This window comes from Penicillium psychrosexuale (assembly GCF_028828465.1).
Source record: "Penicillium psychrosexuale strain IBT 29551 chromosome Unknown utg000004l, whole genome shotgun sequence".
Taxonomy (NCBI): domain Eukaryota; kingdom Fungi; phylum Ascomycota; class Eurotiomycetes; order Eurotiales; family Aspergillaceae; genus Penicillium; species Penicillium psychrosexuale.
The window spans coordinates 7,749,688-7,769,211 of record NW_026643189.1 but is presented as its reverse complement, the minus strand read 5'-3'; the positions used below and the strand labels follow the sequence as shown (position 1 = coordinate 7,769,211).

Genomic DNA, 19,524 nt, shown 5'->3' with positions numbered 1-19,524 from the left:
TATTCCTGATGGCACTATAGTTATATACTTTGTAACAGGCCCTGAAGCTCGTGAAACAGAAAAAAGATATGTATATCTATCTTCAAATTTGAAGATTCAACGATTAGATAAAACAAGCATTTAACAGGTCTTTGACTTGGTGGCACAATCTAGGCAGGACTTGAGGATAAGCAGTCTATAGTTACCCCCGAAGTCGGGAGTATGATATACTATGATGAATATGATAACGGACTTAATTCACGCTTCAAGAAAAGTTTGATTGAGAGCAACTAATCGAGGCAATATAATGTTGACAGAATTTAAAGTGAACGTGGGGGAGATAGTGGATCATATACGGAGTAATAAAGTAATAAGAATGAGTAACCTTGGAAACTTTCACTGCCAAGCATCTTTTTGGAGCCCCGGGATACCCCGATATTCCCTAAACATCTGCGATCCGTTAACATCGGCAGTTGGCACTGGTAAATGTCAAACGTCGAACAGCGCGAGTTTGCCGTAAATCCTTATCTTACATGTTCTCTAGCCAATCACAGCCACCCAACCATATGTACCTTAGACGGTAACTGATAACAGCCAGCGCCAACCAATGACCGACAACACGTATACCCTGGTCAAAACCTTCATGCTTCACATCAGAGTGACTCTTTGAAATCCCCGCGTAAGTGCTCCATTGTGATGTTGATCCCCTAACTCTAGTGGCGTACCTTAGACGGTCCATATCCCTGCTATGCGCGCCATGGTATTACGAGAGCATGTTGTCCTTATCTGGCAATCAGAATCGAGCATCCCTATCTAAGCTCAGGGTCAGGGATCGTCATGCTATACTCCCGTACCCCAGTGCGAATTCGGAGCTGGGGGTCCATACCATGCTTCTGATGCTATGTGCCCGGACCTATATGAGGTTGCTATCCTCCCGGTCTAGGAAGCTTGATATCCCATCTGCCAAGTCAGTGTTGAAAAGTTATACAAGGCGTACTTTCCATATAAACTGGAGCATTAGTCGCTGATTCCCAATTTGAGGCACCTTGCCATCTTTCATATTTCCTCTGTTGTCATAACCCCTCTTGATATTCACGTCTACGACATGTCGTCCGACGGGGTTATTTTCACAGCGCCTTTGTCTCAGAGCTTTGGATATGGAATCATCTTAGGCCTAGGCTTTGCCTTTGCCCTACTGATGATCTTCATTACTTGGGCATTGAAACGGTGCGTCTCTATGCCTTAATCGATATCATCCACATAAGCTGACAAAATGCATCTATACAGCTATCAGAATGAAGTCCAAACATCCGAGATGTTCTCAACTGCAGGCCGGTCCGTCAAATCAGGACTGGTTGCAGCCGCCGTTGTTAGTAGTTGGACATGGGCTGCAACTCTTCTTCAGTCATCTGCAGTCGCATACAAATACGGTGTCTCTGGTCCATTTTTCTACGCATCAGGTTAGTTCCAGCTGTATGCGAATGATCTGAAAAGCTCTATATCTAACATCATGTGTATCAATAGGCGCCACTGTCCAGATTCTCCTATTCGCAACACTAGCTATCGAGCTGAAACGCCGTGCGCCGAACGCGCACACTTTCCTGGAAGTCATCCACGCTCGCTATGGAACCGTCGTGCACGTGGTTTTCATAGTTTTCTGCTTGATGACCAACATTCTGGTTACTGCGATGCTGCTCACCGGTGGCTCGGCCGTGATGACATCCTTGACTGGAGTGCCCACTGCGGCAGCCTGCTTCCTGCTCCCAATTGGCGTGGTACTATACACCCTCTTCGGTGGTATCAAGGCTACTTTTATCACAGATTACTTACACACCGTGGTAATCCTAGTCGTCATCTTCCTCTTCGCCTTCTCCGCTTATGCCACAAATGCCGAGCTAGGATCTCCATCAAAGGTGTATGACGCGCTAGTTGCAGCCTCCCAGCGTCACCCTGTTGAGGGTAATGCGGAAGGCAGCTATCTGACTATGCGCTCTAAGGAGGGTGGTGTCTTCTGGGTCATCAACATCGTTGGAAACTTTGGCACGGTCTTCTTAGACAACGGCTACTATAATAAGGCTATCGCTGCCAGTCCCGTCCATGCATTCCCAGGATACGTCATTGGCGGCATCTGCTGGTTCGCAATTCCCTGGCTATGCGCAAGCACGATGGGCCTCTCCGCACTGGCACTAGAGGGCACGCAGCGCATGAGCTCTGGCGACGTGAGTGCCGGGCTAGTGCTCCCCTTTGCAGCAGTCAAGCTGCTCGGCTATAGCGGTGCCGTCGCCACAACACTGATGATTTTCATGGCTGTGACATCTGCGTTCTCAGCGCAGCTGATTGCCGTCTCTTCGATCTTCACCTACGATATCTACGCGGCCTACATCAACCCAAGCGCCAAGGGCAAGAGACTTGTCTGGATCTCGCACATGTCCTGCATCGTGTACTCAATCATCATGGCGGGCTTTGCGACGGGTCTCTACTACGCCGGCATCGGCATGGGATATCTCTACCTGCTGATGGGCGTGATCATCTCCTCCGCTGTCTTCCCAGGAGCCATGACCCTTCTTTGGAAGGGCCAGAACCGAATCGCAGCAGCCCTATCACCGCCCCTCGGTCTGGCAGTCTCTCTCATTGCCTGGCTAGTGACCGCAAAGAAGCAATTCGGAACCCTAACCGTCGATAGCACTGGCTCCAAGTAAGCATTCCTTTCTCAACATCCATACCGCAAACCCAAACCTAACAAACCGCTCCAGTTACCCCATGCTAGCCGGCAACGTCGCCGCCCTTCTCAGCCCACTAGTCTTCGTCCCAGTCTTCACCTACATCTTCGGCCCACAAAACTATGACTACGAATCCATGCGCGCCATCCGCAAAGTCGACGACACAGAAGTCGCCGCCGCCGCCCATGTCGACCTTGAACTAGTTCCCGGCGAGATGGGCCCCACGCAAGATGAGAGCGAAGAAGAAACACGCCTGCTCAACCGCTCGGCATTCTACGCGCGCACGCTGACAGTCTTTATGGCACTTGCATTCCTGATCCTCTGGCCGATCCCGATGTACGGGTCTTCGTATGTGTTCAGCAAGAAGTTCTTTACGGGATGGGTGGTTGTTGGAATTATTTGGTTGTTCTGTACCCTGTTTGGTGTTGTGGTGTTCCCGTTGTACGAGGGTCGCGCGAGTATTGTACGTGTAGTGCGGATGATGTCGCTTGATCTGGTGGGGAAGAAGCCCAAGGTTTATCGGGGGACGAAGGATGGGGCCGATAATGTTGCTACGCCTTCTGGGCTGGCGACGCCGACGGATACGCTTGGAGAAAAGGATAAGCAGACCTTTGAGAAGGAGGTTTGAGGCTTTTTCTGGTGCTATCTTTACTGATTCTTTTCTTTGTGCCTTGATCTTGGCTTAATATCTTGTTTACGGCTATTTATACCCTCCTACTACTGAATCTCAATTTGAACTTCATGTGCTTTATTATTATGTGTTCCAATCAGCAAGTCAGCATTTTATAACAACCTTCTATATTCTTATGAGGAATAGAACATGTTAGGCCGATCGAATGGGTAGTCCAAAATTCGATAGCAAAGAAAACAAAATACGAAGTTACCCAACGCCAAGGGTGAACCCACGATATTAAGCCGTAATACGTGTCTCTTGATAAGCCCTTCTTCTGCCTCACAATCCCGCAATAATTGCTGCATCCTTATGCTAGTAGAATCTGAACATTGGAAACTCATTTGTATCCAAGTCCACCCTGTGCTTGAGGCGGAGGCTGCAGAGGGGGCTGTTGCTGCCAGCCTCCCTGGACCTGGGGAGGCGGCTGAATGCCGTATTGCATGCCTGGCGGAGGTCGCGTGTCAGGCGTGATATCGGGCCGGTCACTGATGCAATCGCTATTAGTATATCATTTGAATGTTTTTGGGCAGTGCTTACCGTAGGTCTTGGGTGTAACGGCATGTGTGGCATTGGACCTCCTATATAGTACGTTAACGATAGAGTCAAAAGGTGATTGATAGAGGCATATTTACCTTGTACTTGTGCGTAGCAAGGGGAATCACTGGCTGTAGCGAGGTAAAGGTTAGATATCTTGAGCTGTTTGTCACGACAATATTCTGGCGATTCATAACTTACAATGAAGCAGACGGTGAAAAACGGCCTTGAAGAATTATTAGTCAAGTTCAAATTATTCTGGTCAGGTCCTATGGGCCAGAAACATACCATCGGGTGATGCAGTAACCATTCCAATGTTGGCCTAAAAGCGGAGAATCAATAACAGGGTCAATAGACCACTGACGTCAGAACTTACAGTTGTAGCAGTATGCACGAACATTCTCATAGCCCTCGAGCTGAGACGAGAACTCTGTATTCGTGGTCAGTATCTTTATTCAATTCGACTGAGCAACGTCGACAGCACGGATACCCGTCAGGGACAGGGTCCACTCTGGTTTCTGGATCGTGGGGTAGGAAGACTTACCATGTGTTCCAAACGTGATACAGAAAGCCATGGTAATTGTGAGATGTGGAAAAGTTGGCACACAACTACCGAAGAGAATCAACAGAGAGTTGAGAGGCTACTTACGATTGAAAGTCGATCAAAGACGAAGGCAGCGGCATTGGGGGTGTGGCGCTGTGGCTTGGCGGGCTTGGCAGGTAACACGTGATGTCAGATGTAGTGGTGCATGATTGGCCAAGTGCCCCTGTATAAAAGGCACATGTGATTATTGATTCCAGCAGGGACCCGTTGACTATCAGTGATTATACATGTACATATGTACATTTTAGTAGATTGTCTGAAGAGTCTGCAGTTTTTACCGAGGGCCTAACCTCGAGCAATACTTTCTTTTGGTTGTTTTACGTGTTTTGGGCAGATGCGCTTAATTCACTAATGGCTGTTCACCATAGGATAACAGCCCCATAAACCAAATATTAGACAAAAGAGTCGCTTGAAAACACATTTCTCCGGATATCACCTCCCCATCAGTGTAGGATGCCGAGCCTAGACACATCAATCACATTTATTGGGTCTTGAAGAGCAGAATTGCGCAGTGTCCGAGGTAGAAGTAGATGAAGTGCTTAGTCTCTGTTGAACAAATGATTAGTATCTGATTATCAGCATAATGGTTCTAGTATCCACAAACCATGGGTGACGAAGCTTCCAAAGTTACGACCAACCACGCAGTGCCAGGTGGCGCCCTTGCGGGAGTCGAACTAATGTATGGGGTTAGAGATGTTATCAGGCGGGGTAGAATCGGCGTACCTCTTTCTTGATATACTGGGCAATATCCTGTAAATGGTTATTATCTGATTCATATTGGGAATGGGATTTGAGGAGTGCGCGTACTTTTTCAACTCTGAACTTCTCCATGGCCTCAATGGCTGGGGGGTAGGTTAGCTTTGTTTATCTGGGGCGCTCTCGATGTTTCATACCGAGGGCAATAGCCTCCTGCTGCATATCCTCGGTCTAAAAATTGTGTCAGAATCAATTGGCTATCGTAGTTTCGCATGAGTGTCCTTACCATGTCCACAGACTTAATCTGCGCTGCACGGAGCGTTTAGCACTTGTCACTGGACTCACAAAGGAGAAACTTACCCTCCATAGGCTCCTTCTTTTCAGCCGGGGGAAGTGCCATTGTGAGTGATTCCTGTATCAAAAAAACTTCGAAGGGGGGTTTAGGTGGTGCGCCAAAAAAAGAGACTTGGTAGCGTAATCTCGCGATAACGTACGTTATTGCCGGTGGACAAGCCACACCGCCTGCCCGCCAGACCGCCCGCGGCACTATGAAAGAAGAAAAAAAAGTTTTTCTCGTAGAAACTTCGAGTCTTCACACTACTCACCACAAAAACCCAAAATGGAGAGCACTAGAGTGTTCGTGGGTGGTCTCCCACCAACATGCTCTAATGATCAGCTAAAGAAACATTTTGCAACTCGCTTTCAAGTCACCGATGCTCATGTCCTACCTAAACGTAGGATGGGGTTCGTCGGCTTCAAAAGCCATGAAGCAGCCCAGCAAGCCGTGAAGCACTTCAACAAGACATACATGAAGATGTCGAAGATCGCTGTAGACATCGCTCGTCCGGTATGTCGATTCTCAGCTCTTTTGCTTCAGCCACTCTCCTTTCGCCTGTGCACGCTGACCAATTAAGGTGGTCTTGAGACTGACCCGTATTATTGCAGATTGACTCGAATGACGCCGAGGATGCCCACCCCACACGACGACGTGATGCCACGAATGATAATGATGCATCGTTGGATAACAACCTCAAGCGCAAGAGGGACGGCGAGAACAAATCACAGGACCCTAAACTACAAGAGTACCTCTCTCTGATGGGATCATCATCAAAGACTCGGACATGGGCCAACGATGATGATATGATCAAGCCGTCAGTGGACACGGTTCCCGTTATTAACCAACCCGCGCAGGAAGAAGAGCAGATTCAGGACCTGCCTTCACACCCAAAAAAGGCAAAGACAGAAAAACCTTCCACGGTAGCAACGCCTGAGCAGCCTGAGCCCATGGTAATTGACAAGAGTGAAGAACAGGAGGCTCAAGAAACACCAGAACAGGACAACTCTGCGGAGCCTGAAGAGGAGACTAGACCTGTATCTGATGCAGATTGGCTACGGTCAAAGACGAGTCGTTTGTTGGGCCTTCTCGATGAGGAAGAACAAGATGAGTTTGATCAACACAAGGCCGCCGCACCGACTACTGCGCCGATCAAAGCTCATTCACCACCTTCCTCGGCTGGCGATGAGTCGCCTCAGCGTGACAAAGAATCGCGCACTGCGGCCATTGAGAAAATTGCGCCCAACACGACTGACGTTGACAGCATCACCGAGGCAACGCCGGAAGATCCGAATATCGATCTTATTCGAAAATCGGCCCGTTTATTCCTCAGGAATCTTGCCTACGACACAACGGAATCTGATCTACAACCGATTTTTGAACGCTTTGGAAAGATTGAGGAGGTTAGTACTTGCCCTTTTTTTGCTTTCTCAACCCTGCCCCGCCTTTCCCCCAGTACCGGCAGACTGGCTCACAGCCTGTTTGTCACGAGTGCTCGTATGATGATTTTCCCGATAGGGACATCCGATGCAAATTGCAAATGATGTTACCAGGACAAGATATTTTAGTAGATGCTTCTTGACTATCTGAAAGAGCCAACTCAACCCACTTTTCCACATTTACACATTATATTCAATGACCTTGAGTACTAATTGAATATAGATTCATGTTGCTTTTGACACACGCTCCACAACTAGCAAAGGCTTTGCTTATGTGCAATACTCGCATGCTGATGCGGCCATTGAGGCCTACCAGACCCTTGATGGCAAGCATTTCCAGGGTCGTCTGCTCCACATCTTGCCTGCTTCTGCGAAGAAGACCTACAAGATTGACGAATACGAATTGTCAAAGCTTCCTCTGAAAAAGCAGAGGGAGATCAAGCGAAAACAAAACGCCTCTGGATCGTCATTTAGTTGGAACTCCCTATACATGAATGTGAGTTTACCTCTTACCACCACCAATCAAAAGGTTGAGACTAATTTCGCTACAGGCCGATGCTGTGATGTCATCAGTGGCCTCAAGGCTCGGAGTCTCCAAATCTGAACTGCTTGATCCCACTTCTTCAGAAGCCGCCGTCAAGCAAGCACATGCTGAAACGCATGTGATTCAAGAAACTAAAGCCTACTTTGCTTCGAATGGAGTAAATATTGATGCTTTCAAGCAGCGCGAACGTGGGAATACGGCTATTTTGGTCAAGAACTTCTCATATGGTGTCACGTCGGCAGAGCTCAGGAGTCTGTTCGATCCATATGGCAAGATTATCCGACTCTTGATGCCGCCGAGTGGCACTATTGCTATCGTGCAATTTGCGCAGCCTGACGAGGCCCAGAAGGCTTTCAAGGGCATGGCATACCGCAAGATAGGTGATTCTATCTTGTTCCTGGAGAAAGCACCGAAGAATTTGTTCGATGGTTCAGCAGCTCCACCCACACTTGCTCCAGAGACTCGGGGCAAGGATCAAGGTTTCTCAACTGCAGACACATTTGCCGCAGATGAGCCTGATGACAGCGTAGCAACTACGACACTCTTCGTAAAGAACCTGAACTTCTCGACCACCAATGAGAAGTTCCTGGAAGTGTTTCGATCTCTGGATGGCTTTATCACTGGCCGCATCAAGACCAAACCTGATCCCAAGCGACCAGGGCAGACCCTCAGCATGGGATTCGGCTTTGCGGATTTCAAAACCAAGGGTCAAGCCCAGGCTGCTCTTTCAGCTATGAACGGCTACAAGTTGGATCAGCACGAGCTTCTCATCCGCGCATCCCATAAAGGCAAGGATGCCGCCGAGGAGCGGAGGCGCGAAGATACCGCGAAGAAGGTTGCGGCGCGGAGAACCAAAATCATCATCAAGAACTTGCCGTTCCAGGCCACGAAGAAGGACATTAGATCTCTCTTCGGGGCATACGGACAACTTCGGTCTGTGCGTGTTCCCCAGAAGTTCGATCACACTGCTCGTGGTTTCGGTTTTGCAGACTTCGTAAGCGCTCGCGAAGCGGAAAATGCCATGGACGCGTTGAAAAACACGCATCTTCTGGGGAGACGATTGGTTTTGGAGTTCGTGAACGAGGAGGCCGTCGATCCCGAGGAGGAGCTCGCGCGCCTAGAGAAGAAGGTAGGAGAGCAGATGGACAGGGTCAAACTTCAACAGCTTACTACTGGCGCCGGGCGCAAGAAATTTACTGTAGGAGGGCAGGAGGAAGAGTGAAGCCCTCGTTCCTTCTCCCTTTGACAAGGACACGGCCATGGATTGGCTCGTTGACATCCCTTGCAGGGAAAAAAGGTGGATTAATGTCCCATGTACGATTACTTGCATACTACCATAGCTACAAGGTGGAAATAAAAAGATACCCCGAATACTGTTGAACACGTTCTTTGCAGCTGTCAATTACCCTGCAGTCCCGTCCTCGTGCGTCTCGTGCCCTCTTGATCCAGGCGTAACCGTAACCCTACTTTACCTTACTGTGCAACACCTTTCTTTTCTACCCCACAACTTCAGCTAAACCGCCTTGGATCGCAGGGTCATTTTACCTAGCTTAGCTTACTCTTTTGATGGTACGCAGGACTATCATCAACAGAGATCAGCCAAGCCTGCATTCCGGTGGTGATGTCTGGCGGTGGTCGAGCATTCCACGTCCCGTGCCAGAAGACAATGTAGTTGGACCATCAACATTCCTGCAACGCCATGATTGCCACTGATTATTGCGATCTTTTGTTGATGCAGGTCCGAGCGATGGATGTTCAAGGTCACTTCGTGCTGCACAAAATCTCCGACCCACTCATCACTGGTTCGTGCTGCTGAGCATCCCTTGCATCCTAGACAACTTCCTTCATATCGAGCCCTGTCTTGACTCCTGATTTGCTGCGGCAGGGTCGGCTTGCCGTCGTCCTTTGGTTCTCTGCTCTCCACACAGCGCGCGCAGGCCAGGACCGGGACCTGCCCAGGAGTATGGACAAGGCGTTCGAGGGACGTAGGCCAGGCAAAGAAGACCTGGCGGAACAATGTCGCTACTGGGGCTACAGTACCCCTCTCCAAAGGGGAGTAATGGTTCCATATAAACACCATCTTGCTCGCTCCCACATTCTCTTTCCCAGGTTCTTACATTCTCTTGACATCTTGCGTTCTTGGGTCGTTGTTTGTGACTGAGCTGCGTTCTTTGCCAGGGAGTAAGCATTTGACGGTGCCTCTCAGTTCCCCTCCTCATTGGAATCTGTCATTCTTTTCGAGAAGCCCGTCCTTGGTTCCCTCCCCATGGCTACTGACTGGCAACCCGAGTGCCTTGTCACTCAGAACCAGCCGTCACTGGATCCTGTGGGAGCTCATTCTGATCGAGCTCTGCAGAATACCACTGGGAATGTCCAGTCTTATTCAGACCAATTGGCTCATGCTGGTGTCACTGCTCGCGATGATCAGTTTCATCAATTTGGCTTCAAGTATCCTCATGTCCCTCATCCTCAACCCTTATCGGCACCTGGCTTGCATCAACAGCATGTAGCGGCTCGGCTTCATCAACGGAAGCTTCGCAGGCTTCACTCGGTTGGACCCAACTCTCAGTCCCGCCGGGCACAAAGCAGCTACCTCAAGTCTCAGAAATACATGGAGTACCGACGTCGCCCTCGTCGTGATACTGGGAAAGATGGAGAGCCAGTGTGGTCTGATGAATTGGAAGACGCTTTCCAGCAGGGTAGGATCATACCACCATAGTGATACATGAACCAGAGGCTAACAACCGATTTCAGCTCTCGAAGCAAACCCTCCCATGGGTCGAAGAAAGTGGTCCGAACGTGGCAAGTCATATGGCCGCAACGAGCTGATTGCTGAGTATATCTTCAAATTGACTGGCAAGCGGAGGACACGCAAGCAGGTGTCAAGCCATCTGCAGGTCCTCGACTCTTTCTTGAAGGGCGATCCCGATTGTGAGTTCTCAAATATGAAAGATGTCTACATCTTCTTTTTAACACAGTATGCTAGGGGAGCGACTTGTCCGTGAGCCAGCATTAGAACGATCATCGAGTGTTCATGGCTCAGCACCTGCTCCGAAATGGAGAACGGCAGTAGAGCACCCTTCGGGATCTAGCCACTACGGCAGCCACACACACCCTTCATACCATGACCATATGAGATCTATGCAACCATATGCTGGAGATCTCCCACCGCCACACTATACCCTTGGGTCCAATATGCAGGAGACTGCTGCTAGCACCATTCATGGCTTTAGCTTCGACATGTGGGTCAGCGCTCCTCAGCAGGCCAATCGCATCGACAAGGCATTGCATGCATACACCCGTCTGCAGGGTGATCTGCACCACCCCGTTGCACCCCCCATGCCTCTTGAGCATGTGAACGGGTGGCGGTCTTCTTTCCCCCAACTGGCTTCTATGGTGGATGACGTCAATAATCCCCTGGATTGCGATATCATCTTGTTAGAAGTGAACCTTGAGCTAATGACCGACTTCCCTCCTACTGGCTCACGACTGGGAATCCAGCTCGATCTTGACTACGGTCACCCTAGTGCTGGCGATGTTTTGGGAGTCAGCCAGATGGACAACTGGACCTGCAGCACGCATATCTACCAAGATAGCCAGAAGCTCCTAGAGACTTACCACGACCTACCCAAGACACAGTCAACTAAGGTCAAGCCCCTCTTCGAATCATCTTGGTGGGCTAAGCTGTTCACTCAGTTGACTCAAGAGAAACGTATAGCCGAGGACTCAGGAAACCCCCAAGCTGCTCGTGATGCTGATGATCATGCCCGTCAATTCTTCCGCTCATTGTCTGCAGTGCAAGAGCTCCGTGCCACCTCGCCCAGCTCCTGCCGTCTGTCAAACCAATACCAAGGCCATCACGGCGATGAGAGCAAGCGCATGGCCGTTCTGGCCTGGAAGTTCCGACAAACCCGGCCTGGCGAAGTTGGCACAACCACTTGGAGACGACTAATACCGGCACCGGACCGGACTACAACCAACAGCCCGCGCCCAGCCTCCGCGGTCGATCGAGTTCCTCTCTCTCTGGATTCCATCCTTCTCAACAAACCATCCCACCAGGGTATTTACCAAGCCCCTCATCCTCATGACCTCATCCACCACCCCAGCCAATCCCAGTCGCAATGGCCCATGTACCAATCACCCCATGACAACGTGTCTAATCTCTATAACCCCTCCGGCCATCTGGACTTCATGTCATCCATCAGCAAAGCCGAAGACGGACTCAATGATAAAATCGCCGTCACCTCCGTGCTGGACTCCTTCTCCGCCAGCCTCGCACCCGAGAGCATCTCATCCACAAGTCTCCACGGCTCCAGCGGTGCACCCGTCATGCTCAACGTGCATGACCTACCACTCACCCACCCAGGGATGGGCTACACAATGGGCCACGAATCATCGCACTACGTGCCATCCCAACACCACAGCGTGAATATGCACGACAGCAACAGCGTGCTACACGGCTTCTTCGGCTCTCACACGCAACCGCTTGATGACCTCAGCCACGGCCATGGGTCGTGGGGTACGCACTCCACATCCATACCCGGAGACGTCGGCGCCGGCAGCTACCATATCCCTTATCAGGCCGAGCACCATGGACCTGTCTCGCGCGAGTCGCAGCAACCACACCATTTCGACGGCCTCTTGCCATCGGAGGACCTAATGGATAAGATCGTCGGGCGCATGTCCAATGGTCCCGGCATGCATGGGGCGGGCCCCGATGCGGGCTACGATAACGCCACTGTGGATGCGGTATAACGACATATTTTACAAAAACTAAAGTAATTATAATCATTCTGTGAGTGGTCTTTTGTATTTTTCTATTTCTCTTTCTGTCTTTCTTTGTGAATGTCTTAGCTAGCGCTTGGAGAAAGAAAACGTTCTACACCAATCACTTACTTCTATTTACATTGCAATTTCCCTCGGCTGGACTCCTCTCATCAGCCACTTTAGCCGCAAAACAGCACATTTTAGGACCAATTGAGGTAGATTCGATTTAGCCTGGACCTTTAAATTTTGTGTATATTTTCAATATTACTAGGTGGGGTCATATATATACCCCTCTATGCCCCAATTTCTTTTTTATTTTGTTCTCTTGAGATCTCATTTTCACAATGGTTGCCCCTACTGTCAAGCTTAACAGCGGCTATGAGATGCCCATCGTGGGCTTCGGCCTCTGGAAGGTCAACAAAGACACTTGTGCCGACCAGATATACAATGCCATCAAGGCTGGTTACCGTCTCTTCGACGGTGCCTGCGGTACATTCACTCTCTCCAAATCAAGCCCTAATTGATACTAACACTATTAATTCTAGACTACGGTAACGAAGTCGAAGCCGGTCAGGGTGTATCCCGCGCCATCAAGGACGGTTTAGTCAAGCGCGAGGAGCTCTTCATTGTCTCCAAGCTCTGGTGCAGCTTTCACGAGGCCGACAAGGTCGAGCCCATCACGCGCAAGCAGCTCGCCGACTGGGGCGTCGACTACTTCGATCTTTACATCGTGCACTTCCCCGTTGCTGTAAAGTATCTCGATCCATCAGTGCGCTACCCTCCGGGCTGGACCACCGCCGAAGGCAAGATCGAGTTCGCCAACGCACCGATCCACGAAACATGGGGTGCGATGGAGACCCTCGTTGACAAGAAGCTGGTTCGCAGCATCGGTGTTAGCAATTTCAGCGCCCAGCTGCTGATGGATCTGCTTCGCTACGCCCGCATCCGCCCCGCCACCCTCCAGATCGAGCATCACCCCTACCTCACCCAGACCCGTCTCGTCGACTACGCCCAGAAGCAGGGCATCACTGTTACTGCTTACTCTTCTTTCGGACCTCTGAGCTTCCTCGAGCTTGACCTTAAGCATGCTAAGGATACTCCGTTGCTCTTTGACCATGCTACTATCGCCACCATTGCCGAGAAGCACGGCCGTACCCCTTCCCAGGTCCTGTTGCGCTGGTCTACTCAGCGCAACATCGCTGTTATTCCTAAGAGCAATGATCCTACTCGTCTCGCTCAGAACTTGACCGTCACTGATTTCGACCTTGAGACCAGTGAGCTTGAGGCTATCAGTGCTCTGGACAAGGGTCTTCGTTTCAACGACCCTGTTGCTGTAAGTTTGGTACCTGCGGTGTATTGACTGTTAATACTAACTGTTCTTTTCTTTAGTACGGCCTCGAAATCCCCATCTTCTAAGTGTTTGCAGACTCAAAAGCCCGGGAGACGGAAGAATCTCCGCGATATAATGACGATTTTTATGGCTTGGATAAATTAAATAAGAACATATCAATTCCAAAAAATTCTAAATCTTCAGATCTTCCATATTAGCCAGAGTAGCATGCAGTCTGTTGTATTAACATGTACATAGATAGGCAATTCCGCCAAGAAGTGCCGATCTCGATGATCCGCCATCTTTCTCCAACTTCGGATGTCTCAACTTCAACTTCCCAGTAACACAACTCTCACAATGGTGTCCCCTACTCTAGCGCGCATGACCGCACAGGTTCATATAACCGCATTTCCCATGCCAAAGAACCTATCCGAAAGCAAGCTTGTACTGGCCGCGCTCCAGAAATTTGGGGAGGTAATAACATACCGCAACCTCAAGGTACGGCGGCGTCCTCTCCAAATTATCATTTAGACGAGCCCCGATCTAACAATTGCTTTAGTATGACACGACCAACACTTCACCAAACCCTAACCGCCCCATTGTCGCGATCTTCGAGACAGCCGACGCAGCAGACCGCGCGATAGCAGCTTCGCCCATAACCATTCCCCTACCGACATCCACCTCCCCCTCTAAATCTCAATCTTCAACCTCTATTCCATTCACATCAACTACCAAGCCACCTTCAAATACCCGCCGCTCACTCATCTTCGAAATTCAACACTCGCGCCACAACCACGCCTCCGCCCTCAAACGCAGCCCCTTCTACTCCACCTATAACCTCTTCAAAAACAACCCCATCTACGAAGATCTGATCAGCGACGAGACCGGTATCCCGCTCAAAGAACTGGCTGATACACTTTCGAGCAAGAAGTATCCTATCGGCGCTGGCGTCAAGTCTAATATACAGGAGGAAAATCGCCGCATGGGCGCGACGAGTTTAGTCAATATGTGGAAGGAGGGGATGGGGATAGATGTTGAGATTGAGAATGAGGGGCAAGATTTTGGCGAGAATGGTCCTGTGATTGAACATCTCGGCGGTGGCATTAGGGAGCCCGGGGAGGGATTGGAGGACGAGAAGCAAAGCTCGGTAGTCTGAGTTGAGGACTAGTTTTGGCCTTTTCTTGTTGCTTAGATGGTAACTAGAGAGGGAAGAGACTTTCTTTTATTCTGGGCTGATCCGCATCAGCAAGTCCAGCCGAAGACGCGGCGCTCTCATTTTATGAGCAGTTGCATTGACTGTGGGCCGAAGGCGCAGATTGGATTCCCCTCCTGGCAGCTCCACAGCCGCGCTTTGCTTCGAATGACTTGCATTCAGAACCTCTGCTTCTCGAGCTCATTCCTCGAGAAGGAGGAAGGAAGATGAGAAGGTAGGGCATCTTGGGATGTTCCAACATTGCCCCCCAAGCAGACATGATATTTGTCGCGAACCGGATGACCAAGGCACCATTTACTACCTAAATAGGTAGTAGATAGCTTTCTCTCCATTCTTCATCTTCTTCTCTCTCCTTGTCCCTTTTCCTCCCACGGGATTGATTACACTGTTTCTCCAATTGACCTTCACTGTAAATCAATCCCAAGAATATTCTGTATAGTGTAAACTGAGATTACGTGAACTAAATAAAGAACCCAGCCTTGATGTAGTCCACAACCTTGCTGATCTTCTCAATAGGGAAATTTCTCAAGTGGTGCTACTGTGGTAGTACGACGCGGCGGCCGCGATTGAGACCGATTTTCCGGGAAGGAGGTTCTTGAGAAACAAGAAAGGTCAAATAATTGTCACCAGAGTCCTCATCGTCAGAAGGAATCCCCGGGGTATCAGGTGCCTGAATGAGAGAGACATATTAGATATGTATACCAAGCATCGTATCATGTAACATACTCCAGGATACTCCCAGTCAATGTCAACCCCGTCAAGGTAGTTTTCCTTGACGAAATTAGCAGTTTTAGGGGCCATTGTCAGTCGGTTGGCGGCTTTGACTCCCTGACAGGAAATTGTAAGGGCCGGGCATAGTTGAAAAAATTCCAGCCGCTAAAAGATCGATTTTTTGGCCCGGAGACTCGCAAAAAACTCTTGAACTGATATTCGGTCAGAATATCTTGGAATTTGACTTCGTAATCTGCCGTTAGTTTACCAAATGCAAAGTGCAGATATATGTACTCTGACCCGTTAATCTATAAGGTATCCTGGTACAGACAATCACGACTACTTAAGCTATAACCCTCGAAGTAGGTAAGGTTTCGCATAACGTCAGGGGCAGTACCGCAGACAATCTCTATTCTACATTTAGAAATATAACTATTTGTGCCCTTCTCCGCGGATCCTAGAGCTCTAGTACTAGTATTAATACAAAAATCGTCTATTATACCACACTATTTTTTCTAAGACTATTAGGACGATTGTATAATCTATTTCTTAAGAAAAGAACTTACTTGACCCCAAACATTACAGCATGTATTCAGGGGGTAGGGATTAAGATCGGCAATATCCGTTATATCGTCTAGCCTCTTAGTGCCCGGCTTTTGGGGGCCGTATATAGCGTTAGCCATAGGGGCGGGCATAGGCGGATTCCCACTACTCAGGCAAATAATACTATCGACCTAGATATAAACAGCCATTTCAGCCCTATATCTTCTTATTAAAAACTTCCAGATCCTTATTCGTCAGACTATACTCGGCAGCAAGGTCCGCACAATTGTCATCTTGTTGAATAGTGTAGGTAGTACACGATCCGTCCGGGTTAGGCTTTAGGGCAAAATCAGCGGATGAGCAACAGACATGCTGCCCTGGTTTAAGGGTTGAACAGAAGTTAGTTCCGGAGTTGTACTTGGTAAAGTCTGCAGCGGAGATTCCACACTTTGTGGCCAGAGCAGCGCAGCGGAGCCGAGTGAGACAAAGGGACAAGATGCCAAGAGTTAGCGCGGAAACGAGGGCTTGGCTGCGTCTATAATGCAACAGTCCCTGGTAGGAAGGCCACTACCAGTCCATCTATCTCGTAATAGTCCGATTCAGGGGCTTAGACAATAAAACAACTCATTTTCGCCGTTTCCATATTCTGGCCCTCTATCAACTTGTTCCCTCCTTCGTTACTAGCGAAAGTAGTGAGATCCTTATGTACTATAATGTATTTCTTCCGAGTTGCCTTCTTCTAGCCCTATCGCAAATCCTCGCGTGCAGTTGGGCGATTAACACACGAGGGATCATAGAAGTAGATTTGATTCTTCCGCGCAATGACACCTATTCCCCCTCGCCTATACTGCCGATCATATTCGCTATCCAAAATCCGAGCCTCCTCAAAAGCTTTAGTCCGATACTTGAATGGAGTATTGAGCAGGAGAACTTTAGTACTAGCGATAGAAGTCCCGCTAAGAGAATCAATGCCGGCGGTTCTATTCGACTGTGGAACTTCAATGATTCCAGCAGCAACCCCCACTTCCTCTATTAGAGTCACGCGCGGTTCGATGTTGAAGGAACCTTCACATTTTACTTGGGGATCCATATAGATGGATGCTCTCGAGATCCGGAGACAGACGACATGAGCTTGGGAAGATGGTAAACGCCCCCATTTCTACTTCTCCACCAAGTTTGGCACTTCACCGCCGGATTTTGTCGCTGCGACAGACGATGATACCTGCGACCAATCGTTAGCTCAGGCTTTCAATTTCTCCGATCTTTTGGAGCTCCCGCCAACAAACACAGTTCCCTACGGACCCTCCTGTCTAGCCCAACCGCCTAGGCTGCCTAGGGTTACCAATCCTTGCAATGTCAGAATTGACTCACCAGCCGCAGCAAGTATCTCGGCGGCTTTAACCTCTACTGCGTGTGCCGTGGCTCGAACAGGGGTAATCTGCCCAACTCCATCTCCTAAAAATGCAGCCTCTAAGGCACAATTACCGATTGGCGGGGCATGGGCTTTGGTAATGAGTACGATGCTCATTTACGGTCTCGCATGATTCATGTTGACTATTCCCCAAGAGACTTGTTTTTTGTTCTTACAGGGGCAGGTCGCTCAATTGCACGCTAGTTGTTGACACTCTCGGAACCAAGCAGGTCCGTCCGCCACCGCAATGCCTGATATAGTATAGGTCCGAGTCCTTCATATCAGTATGCAGTAGTCAACCAAAAAGTGGGACACCCTAGGACAAAAGAAGTAAAAGTTATCTTATAGCCAGTCTGATCAAACGTTACATCCACAATTAAACAAGCACGTGAAGGCACCGGTATATAAAAGCAGTCCAGGAACGGCATATCTAAGAAGCACCATCAACATCCCAGTCTGGCATTCCTCCTAACTGTGACGGCTTCCATCTCATCGCATCCGGTGACCAATGCGATACGATTGAGGCCAAGTACGGCATCACCGATGCCCAATTTAAGGCCTGGAACCCCAGCATTGATAGCTGTATGCCTACCACTTTTATATCATTTCCTCTTCTGTATATTGTCATCCAATGACGCATTTTTACTAGCATGCGCTAACCTCTGGTTAGACTACTACGTCTGAGTGCACATCCCGGGCGCCACAACAACCACCTCGACTCCCCAACCCACATCCACGGGAACCCAGCCGCAGATGCCTGGCATCGCGAGTAACTGCAAAACCTTTTACAAGGTCAAATCCGATAACTGTTACACGATCAACACGGCTGCGGGCATCACGCTCGCCCAGTTCCGCTCCTGGAATAGCCAGATTGATGCCAGTTGTACTAACTTGTGGGTGGACTACTATGTCTGCATTGGACTGTAGTTCACCAGTCACTTTTGTTCCCTGGGATCCTACTATCCTATGAGATGTTTCCATCATTTAAAAGGCCAAAGGGGGTGGGATATCGTACTCGCAGCGTGCCCAAGCTGCGAAATTAGAGGAATACAAAGAGTGATAAATTAGAACAGCGAAAACACAAAAGCATGGCTAGCTACTGTTCTGGTCAAGAATGTGACTTAAAGTCAGACAGTAGAAGTTCTGGTATAATAGGTTAATCTAGTGGAGTTGTTGCTTGCAAGTTGCACCGGATGCTCACGCCCCTCCTGCCTGAATTTTCAGTACCGCCTTCCTAATTTGGTTGAGCCTCGACACTTGTTTCTGCCTAAAGCTCCCTTACCGCCTCCTAATTTGTATACCCCGCTTTTGTGTTGAACGCGGTACTGGAAATTCAGGCAGGCGAGCAACAATGCCCTAACTATGTTTGTATATATTTAGTCTCTAGTAACCATTCTATTATACGGGCTCAATGTACCTTTGACTAGTAATGAGCGGGTTTACTAGGTCACCAGGTCAAGGTGATGTGATTCCCGCAAAAGGGGAGAGTGGCAGTGCTAGGTCTTGGCACAATGCTTGGCGACACTAAAAATAAGTTTCCACAGTGGCGCCAAGAACCAGTTGGGCGCTCGTGACACTCCGCGCCAGCGGAAACGACTTGGCATATTGCTCCCTATCTGGGAGAACAGAAACTCAGAGAGCCTTTTCAACATCAATATGTCGAGAGACTCTTATGTTCTGTGATTTTAAGTGTGTGTTAGAAGATATTCGAGTGCAGAGTGCTTTCCCTAACCGCCTAGCCCGGGTACACCGGGTAAGGGGGGATCTTGGCATTACTACACTCTCATTTCCCAAAGGAAAACTCGATGCCAAGCGCCTGAAAACTGGGCAGTGCTGAGCAGAGATGCACCCATAACAAAGTCAGGCAGCAGGATTGGTTGTGCCAATGTCTTGGAATTATCACTCTGTACATAATCCCGCTGGTACGGCGCCTCTCTGCCAAGTGACTGGTTTCATCGTGATGGGTTCCATTGTCTTATTGCTTTGTCGTTATAGGGGATGCACACTCATATTTGCCTCCTAAGTC

General features: G+C 49.3%; 9 protein-coding genes across 9 annotated transcripts; 6 read left to right on the top strand and 3 right to left on the bottom strand.

Moving 5' to 3' along the window:
- Positions 1-1,084: 1,084 nt before the first annotated feature.
- Positions 1,085-3,327, top strand: N7518_008813 (sodium:solute symporter family protein; the record flags this gene model as incomplete). The annotated part of the gene is made up of 4 exons (XM_057189740.1): positions 1,085-1,206; positions 1,267-1,439; positions 1,504-2,674; positions 2,733-3,327. The coding sequence occupies 4 exons, from the start codon at positions 1,085-1,087 to the stop codon at positions 3,325-3,327; spliced, it is 2,061 nt and encodes a 686-aa protein (XP_057041443.1).
- Positions 3,328-3,709: 382 nt separating this feature from the next.
- Positions 3,710-4,481, bottom strand: N7518_008812 (rhodopsin family protein; the record flags this gene model as incomplete). Its single annotated transcript, XM_057189739.1, has 7 exons — positions 3,710-3,869; positions 3,910-3,950; positions 4,005-4,037; positions 4,108-4,132; positions 4,195-4,228; positions 4,283-4,336; positions 4,451-4,481. 7 exons carry the CDS (start codon positions 4,479-4,481, stop codon positions 3,710-3,712), a joined length of 378 nt encoding a protein of 125 aa, XP_057041442.1.
- A 510-nt stretch (positions 4,482-4,991) lies between these two features.
- N7518_008811 (dynein light chain DYN2) lies at positions 4,992-5,606 on the bottom strand (the record flags this gene model as incomplete). The annotated part of the gene is made up of 7 exons (XM_057189738.1): positions 4,992-5,056; positions 5,115-5,184; positions 5,234-5,260; positions 5,318-5,352; positions 5,404-5,437; positions 5,493-5,515; positions 5,567-5,606. 7 exons carry the CDS (start codon positions 5,604-5,606, stop codon positions 4,992-4,994), a joined length of 294 nt encoding a protein of 97 aa, XP_057041441.1.
- Positions 5,607-5,825: 219 nt separating this feature from the next.
- Positions 5,826-8,745, top strand: mrd1 (RNA-binding ribosome biosynthesis protein MRD1; the record flags this gene model as incomplete). Its single annotated transcript, XM_057189737.1, has 4 exons — positions 5,826-6,053; positions 6,152-6,943; positions 7,203-7,475; positions 7,531-8,745. 4 exons carry the CDS (start codon positions 5,826-5,828, stop codon positions 8,743-8,745), a joined length of 2,508 nt encoding a protein of 835 aa, XP_057041440.1.
- A 1,044-nt stretch (positions 8,746-9,789) lies between these two features.
- abaA (transcription factor AbaA) lies at positions 9,790-12,278 on the top strand (the record flags this gene model as incomplete). The annotated part of the gene is made up of 3 exons (XM_057189736.1): positions 9,790-10,222; positions 10,278-10,454; positions 10,510-12,278. The coding sequence occupies 3 exons, from the start codon at positions 9,790-9,792 to the stop codon at positions 12,276-12,278; spliced, it is 2,379 nt and encodes a 792-aa protein (XP_057041439.1).
- Positions 12,279-12,634: 356 nt separating this feature from the next.
- N7518_008808 (uncharacterized protein) lies at positions 12,635-13,706 on the top strand (the record flags this gene model as incomplete). The annotated part of the gene is made up of 3 exons (XM_057189735.1): positions 12,635-12,779; positions 12,836-13,623; positions 13,680-13,706. The coding sequence occupies 3 exons, from the start codon at positions 12,635-12,637 to the stop codon at positions 13,704-13,706; spliced, it is 960 nt and encodes a 319-aa protein (XP_057041438.1).
- Positions 13,707-13,977: 271 nt separating this feature from the next.
- Positions 13,978-14,776, top strand: N7518_008807 (uncharacterized protein; the record flags this gene model as incomplete). The annotated part of the gene is made up of 2 exons (XM_057189734.1): positions 13,978-14,118; positions 14,180-14,776. The coding sequence occupies 2 exons, from the start codon at positions 13,978-13,980 to the stop codon at positions 14,774-14,776; spliced, it is 738 nt and encodes a 245-aa protein (XP_057041437.1).
- A 592-nt stretch (positions 14,777-15,368) lies between these two features.
- Positions 15,369-15,634, bottom strand: N7518_008806 (uncharacterized protein; the record flags this gene model as incomplete). Its single annotated transcript, XM_057189733.1, has 2 exons — positions 15,369-15,503; positions 15,560-15,634. 2 exons carry the CDS (start codon positions 15,632-15,634, stop codon positions 15,369-15,371), a joined length of 210 nt encoding a protein of 69 aa, XP_057041436.1.
- A 2,319-nt stretch (positions 15,635-17,953) lies between these two features.
- N7518_008805 (LysM peptidoglycan-binding domain-containing protein) lies at positions 17,954-18,425 on the top strand (the record flags this gene model as incomplete). Its single annotated transcript, XM_057189732.1, has 2 exons — positions 17,954-18,080; positions 18,184-18,425. Coding segments are annotated over 2 exons (369 nt in total), but the record flags the coding sequence as incomplete, so codon positions are not given.
- Positions 18,426-19,524: the final 1,099 nt, after the last annotated feature.